General features: G+C 47.8%; 1 protein-coding gene across 1 annotated transcript; it reads left to right on the top strand.

The window, feature by feature from the left end:
* Nucleotides 1-3,944: 3,944 nt before the first annotated feature.
* On the top strand, nucleotides 3,945-5,312 carry LOC137650862 (serine/Arginine-related protein 53-like). The gene has a single exon (XM_068384017.1). The coding sequence runs from the start codon at nucleotides 3,945-3,947 to the stop codon at nucleotides 5,310-5,312; it is 1,368 nt and encodes a 455-aa protein (XP_068240118.1).
* The last annotated feature ends 1,095 nt before the right edge of the window (nucleotides 5,313-6,407 follow it).

The following is a 6,407-nucleotide window of genomic DNA, read 5'->3' as shown; positions in this document are numbered from 1 at the left end:
TAGCCGACATCAACAATGAAACAAAACAAAAAAGGGGACCTCTACTCTCTACGTTCCTTCAGCCTAACCAGGGACTCAGCCGAGTTCAGCTGGTACTGCTAGGGTGCCACAGTCCAACCTCCCACATTATCCACCACAGATGAAGCTTCATAATGCTGAATCCCCTACAGCTGCTACCTCCGCGGTCATCTAAGGCACCGGAGGAAGCAGCAGGGCCTACCAGAACTGCGTCACAATCGCTCGCCATTCATTCCTATTTCTAGCATGCGCTCTTGCCTCTCTCACATCTATCCTCCTATCACCCAGAGCTTTCTTCACACCATCCATCCACCCAAACCCTGGCCTTCCTCTTGCACTTCTCCCATCAACTCTTGCATTCATCACCTTCTTTAGCAGACAGCCATTTTCCATTCTCTCAACATGGCCAAACCACCTCAACACATTCATATCCACTCTAGCCGCTAACTCATTTCTTACACCCGTTCTCACCCTCACCACTTCGTTCCTAACCCTATCTACTCGAGATACACCAGCCATACTCCTTAGACACTTCATCTCAAACACATTCAATTTCTGTCTCTCCATCACTTTCATTCCCCACAACTCCAATCCATACATCACAGTTGGTACAATCACTTTCTCATATAGAACTCTCTTTACATTCATGCCCAACCCTCTATTTTTTACTACTCCCTTAACTGCCCCCAACACTTTGCAACCTTCATTCACTCTCTGACGTACATCTGCTTCCACTCCACCATTTGCTGCAACAACAGACCCCAAGTACTTAAACTGATCCACCTCCTGAAGCAATTCTCCATTCAACATGACATTCAACCTTGCACCACCTTCCCTTCTCGTACATCTCATAACCTTACTCTTACCCACATTAACTCTCAACTTCCATCTCTCACACACCCTGCCAAATTCTGTCACTAGTCGGTCAAGCTTCTCTTCTGTGTCTGCTACCAGTACAGTATCATCCGCAAACAACAACTGATTTACCTCCCATTCATGATCATTCTCGCCTACCAGTTTTAATCCCCGTCCAAGCACTCGAGCATCCACCTCTCTCACCACTCCATCAACATACAAGTTAAACAACCACGGCGACATCACACATCCCTGTCTCAGCCCCACTCTCACCGGAAACCAATCACTCACTTCATTTCCTATTCTAACACATGCTTTACTACCTTTGTAGAAACTTTTCACTGCTTGCAACAGCCTTCCACCAACTCCATATAACCTCATCACATTCCACATTGCTTCCCTATCAACTCTATCATATGCTTTCTCCAGATCCATAAACGCAACATACACCTCCTTACCTTTTGCTAAATATTTCTCGCATATCTGCCTAACTGTAAAAATCTGATTTATGAATAATGTTAATAATAATAATATTAATGAGCCTTGTTGAAAAGCAGATTCCTCAATGCATAACAAAATAAAGTACATTCGAGGAAGGCTTTACCATTTTACATTTCTATGTACAAATATAGTATTTGGAGTCGTTTTGTGCAAACGTGTGAATGATTGTCGAAGGAAATTATATAATGAAAACAATGAAATGCTTTAGTCTACGATAATAAAGGACATGCTTTCTTCCACATGTATGAATGAAATTCACTTACTACCAACAAGCGGAAGGTATCCTTCGATTATGGTAGATTTGGAAATGAGAGTACCAGAGAAATAATCTAAAATTATTTAAGAGAATTATTCAGAGAAAGATAATATATCAGAGAAAATTATAAGCAATAATGGCTAGTAATGAGATACAATATGTTAATCGTGTGCCTGGCAGCATCGTATACTTCCACACCAGACAGTGTGTGACGTTTCGATGCTGGGAACACAGACAGTGTCCGGTACACCACTTGGTGCTTGCTTCTGACGTCATCAGCGAGCCTTTTCACTTTCCACTGCTAGTTAGCAACAATCATATCCGTCGAACATTGTTCGATCGTGTGAACGCACCTTAATGCAAATAATGTTACAAACAGCATGCTACCTTGGGAACTCCCTCTTCCTGACATTTCCTCTCTTCACCGAGTTGCACCTACTCTAACTTGACAAAACCTATATGAAATAAATATATGAATGGTAGCTTTATTCTCAATCCCAAATTATGAATGTTTTTAAGTACTGTATACCATATCTCCATGCAGTATCATATGCCTTTACAAGGTGAAAAAAAAAAAAAAAACTGTTACATGGTGCTGTTTCAAAGCAAAGGATTCACAAATAGAGGACTTAAGTCGTATCAACACATCAGTCGTTGAGAGCATTTTTCAAAATCCACACTGGATAAATGATAAAATTCTTTTCTTCTCCAAGTACCACACCAGTCCTGCATTGACCTTCTTCTCCATGATCTTACATAAACAAGATGTCGATGTAATTTGTCGATAGTTTGCTGCTGAAAACTTATCCTTGCCAGATTTTAAAAAAGGGATTTTGACAGAAGAAAAATCTACTTTTGGGTGAGATAGCCATGTTGTCCTATGGAAGTTCCTCTAGGCAGCTTTCTACTTGGGATATTACATGTTAGTGATATACCAGTAAATTTTACCTGTAGAGGTATCACAGGGTTCTAACCCCTGGAACAAATATCCCGAAAGACATTGTGTATGTGACAGGTACAGGTACATGTTTAAAACAACCACAGCTATCCTTCCCCGAACAGACTTAATCTTGTCTCGAAGACTATAGGGTAGGATTGGATGCATGGGAGAGTCGATACAACTCTGATTCCAGTGTGTTACTATAAACACGTTTGCTGGTTTGCCATTCCAGCAGCAGTCATTTTTATGAAATATGGCCTCACTGAGAATTAGGAGGGGATGAAAAGTAATGGGCGGGTCCATCAAGACGTTATGGCTATCTCACCCAAAAATAGATTTGTTCCAACACAGAGACTTACCTCAAAACACTTTCTTAGGAGTTACCTGGAACCTCTCTCAAACGACCAGAGTTTTGTGTAGTTTACCCTATTCCCATTTTCTGTAATGGTAGGCCTAGCGGAAGGATACATGCCGAGGGCAAACCCGAGATAGGCCACATGTGCACTTGGGTCGTGATCCCCAGTAAGTTCTCTGGTCGCGTCATGATATCATCTCGACGCTCCTCTGATCTCAGTGCGACCCTTTGTGTCTCGTGGCCACGTTGTTACCGCATGGTCCGTTGTGCTCTCCCTCGTGCTTAGTGTTTTAACTTTGTGCTTTGGCTTTTCATTCCTTTGTGCTTTCGCTTGTGCTTATTAGTGTTCTCATTCTTTTTCCGCTTTGTGCCTGTGTCTAGCGGTATTGTGTTTATGAGCGATGGAGCATACTCGCCGTTGTCCTGGGCCTAGGGCCGGGAATCGTGTAGGGCTTTCTTATCGAAGCCTGATGTAGATCCGCACTCCCTTTGTTTCTCGTGTAGGGGTAAAGTGTGCTCTCCTTTGGACACGTATCCGGAATGTGCTGCCTGGAGTGAGGTCCAATGGGTCAAGTACGGGACCAAGAAAAAGAAGTCCTCGAAGTGTTCTCCCAAGAAGGCTAGTGTTTCTTCTCCTGCGACTTCGGCCGGAGAGGGTTCTGGTAGAGTTCCTTCTTCTTCCCCTACCCAGAGTAGGGGACGAGGTAAGTCTGTTAAGGGGAAGTCGGTGCTTCTTCCCCAGGAGTCTTGTTTCTGGGGTATCTGCTGTTTTAAAGGCAAAGCAGGTGCCTGAAGGTATGTGTAGTGGGGATCCGCGGGACGTTGCTCTTGTGCAAGGGGAGTGCGTCTCGGCCGGGGACCCCATGTGGAATAAACATGTGCCCATTTCTTCGCCTGATTCGTGGGTGGATGTTTCTGGCGCTTCCGCAGCGGAGGGCGCCCTGGATAGAGAGGATTCCCCGCAGGAAGATCCCCTGGGATGGAGTCTTCCGAGGACACCAGGCAAGTCCCCTATGGGGATGGAAGAAGATTTGAGCGGATGCTTCACTTTTGTAGATCATCCTTTTACGCCTCCAGCACCTTCGACGGCAGTTCCCGAGGAGTTTCTTCAACCGTCGACTTCAGGAACCCAGCAGGTGTTGAGCAAGGCTCCATCTGTTGCTAGGACCCGTTTCCATGGGAGGTCCGAATCGTCGGCAGATGAATCTTCCGTGTCGTCAGACGAAGAACGTTGCAGGAGACGTAGGAGGAAGAGGGATCGTTCCAGGAGGAGGCGGTCCTTTTCTAGGTCTCCAAAGGAGTCTAGGTATAGGAGGAGGAGATCTCGATCCCCACAGAAGAAGTGCAGGAGAGCTGAATCTCCACAGGAACGATGGATCCTAGTACCCGAAAGTAAGCTTAGAGACCTGTCTTCAGTCTCTGGCTCAGTGGTTAGGCTGACAGGAGACAGTCCTCCTAGAAGGGCCTCCGATAGCCGTAAGTCGGCTTCAGCCTCAGACCGAAAGGCCTCGTCTGGTAGGCATAAGTCCCGATCCAAGGAGACTCAATCCGCCCAGCGGAGGGAGTCGCCTCCTAGGACAGGCAGCCTCGACGAGTTGGCTCGTGGTGTGGATCGACGTGTACGGGTCCCTCCGTCGAATACCTTCACGGAGGAGCCCGTTCCATTGTCAAAGGCTCTTAAGGTGACAGGGGCGCCCGTCTCTCCAGAAGGCCTTAGCCGCGGGTCCCGTCAGAGCGGAGGTGCCCGTGCAGTTTCTTCACCCCATCGACGGATGGAGGACGTGGTTGAGGAAGGTCTTAGCCGCGGGTCCCGTCAGAGCGGAGATGCCCGTGCAGTTTCTTCACCCCATCGACGGACGGAGGACTCCGCTTATAGGAGGGTGATCTCCTTAATAAGGAGTCACAATAAACTTGTGGAGCCTCTACCTCAGGAAGAAGATGACTGGACGTCTGGCCTTAACAGGATCATGGAGGAGCCCGTCCAGAGGAAATTATCACTGGCTCTTCCGGAGGCGAGAGACGTGAAGTTGGGGCGCGCCCATATTGATAAGGTGGTCACCCGCAATGGGGACAACTCAAAAGGTCACAGTTCGGCCAAACTGCTACAGGGCTTGAAATCACAAAGCAAGTATTATGCTATGGAAGGACGACCACATGGGGCTAGCAAGCTAGAGGACGTCCTAGAGGTGTTAGGACAAGGTGCCCCAGAAGACAGGGCGGCGACGGCACCCATTTTCTCTTCGCAATCCGAGTCCATCATGATGGAGGAGATGTCCAAGGATCTCGTGAATGTCACCTCATGGCTGGACTGGTGGGCTACTACTTTAGTAGGTACTGTACCCAGATCCGGATGGAGTCTTTGGATCCTACCAAGCGAGAAGCCCTAAAGGACTTGGTCGGTTCGGGCGGCCGTGCCCTTAAGTTTCTCACGTTCCAGGCCTTGGCATTATCTGCGAACTGGGTCTTGAGGAGAAGAGACTCGGTCTTGAAGAACCTTACCAAGAAAATCCCGGACAGAGAAGCGAGGGCCCTCCGGAACATTATGGTTTGGGACGAAGGCCTTTTTCCAATCAAGAAGGCGAAAAAAGTTGCGGAGAAACTGGCTAAGAAGAAAGATGTCATCTTAACGAAGTCGCAATCGGCGAGGAGACCAGTATTTAGAAGGCCTGTATCCGAGGCGCCTGCTAGTTCTCGGTCTTCCCCAACTCAAGTGAGGAGAGAACCTTCAACATCACAGTGGGCTCAGTCAACGTATCCCTTCCGAAGGGGAACTAATTCAGCCCCTTCCACCAATAGGAATTCCTACTCTTCAGCCAGGAGAGGCCGTTCAGGACGTTCCTCCCGTAGAAGGTAGTGTGAGAGGCCCCCCTCCCCTGCCCAAGCCTCAGGTAGGGAGATGCCTCAGACAATTTTGGCAAGCTTGGAAACTCCACGGAGAAGAACCGTGGTCGGTAACTGTTTTGAAAGAGGGCTACAGGCTCCCTTTTCTGGAAGATCCACCTCCCTTGATTCCTGCAAGTCAGGCGGAGTGGTTGGCCCCCAAAGACCCGCTGAAAAGAGCAACCTTGGAGGAAGAAGTCTCCACAATGTTGGAGAAGGGAGCAATGGATAGCATCTTCCGGGTCCGGGGTTCTACAGTCGACTCTTCCTGGTAGAGAAAGCAATGGGAGGTTGGAGACCAGTGATAGACCTGTCAGCCCTCAACAAATTCATTCGGAAAACACAATTCAAGATGGACACCCCAAGAACGGTCATGGCGTCCTTGAGGGAAGGAGATTTCATGATATCCATAGACCTCAAGGATGCCTATTTCCAAATCCCAATTCATCCAGCAAGCAGAAAGTTTCTCCGGGTAAAGTGGGGTGCCCGGATTTTGCAGTTCTGAGCCCTGTGCTTCGGACTGTCCACAGTCCCCCAGGTATTCACAAGAATTTTTACGACGATCTCCGTTTGGGCTCACGAACGGGGGATCTGTCTAATTC

This window comes from Palaemon carinicauda, chromosome 12, assembly GCF_036898095.1.
Source record: "Palaemon carinicauda isolate YSFRI2023 chromosome 12, ASM3689809v2, whole genome shotgun sequence".
Lineage (NCBI taxonomy): Eukaryota > Metazoa > Arthropoda > Malacostraca > Decapoda > Palaemonidae > Palaemon > Palaemon carinicauda.
The sequence above is the reverse complement of the archived record's forward strand: the minus strand, read 5'-3'. Positions and strand labels throughout refer to the sequence as shown.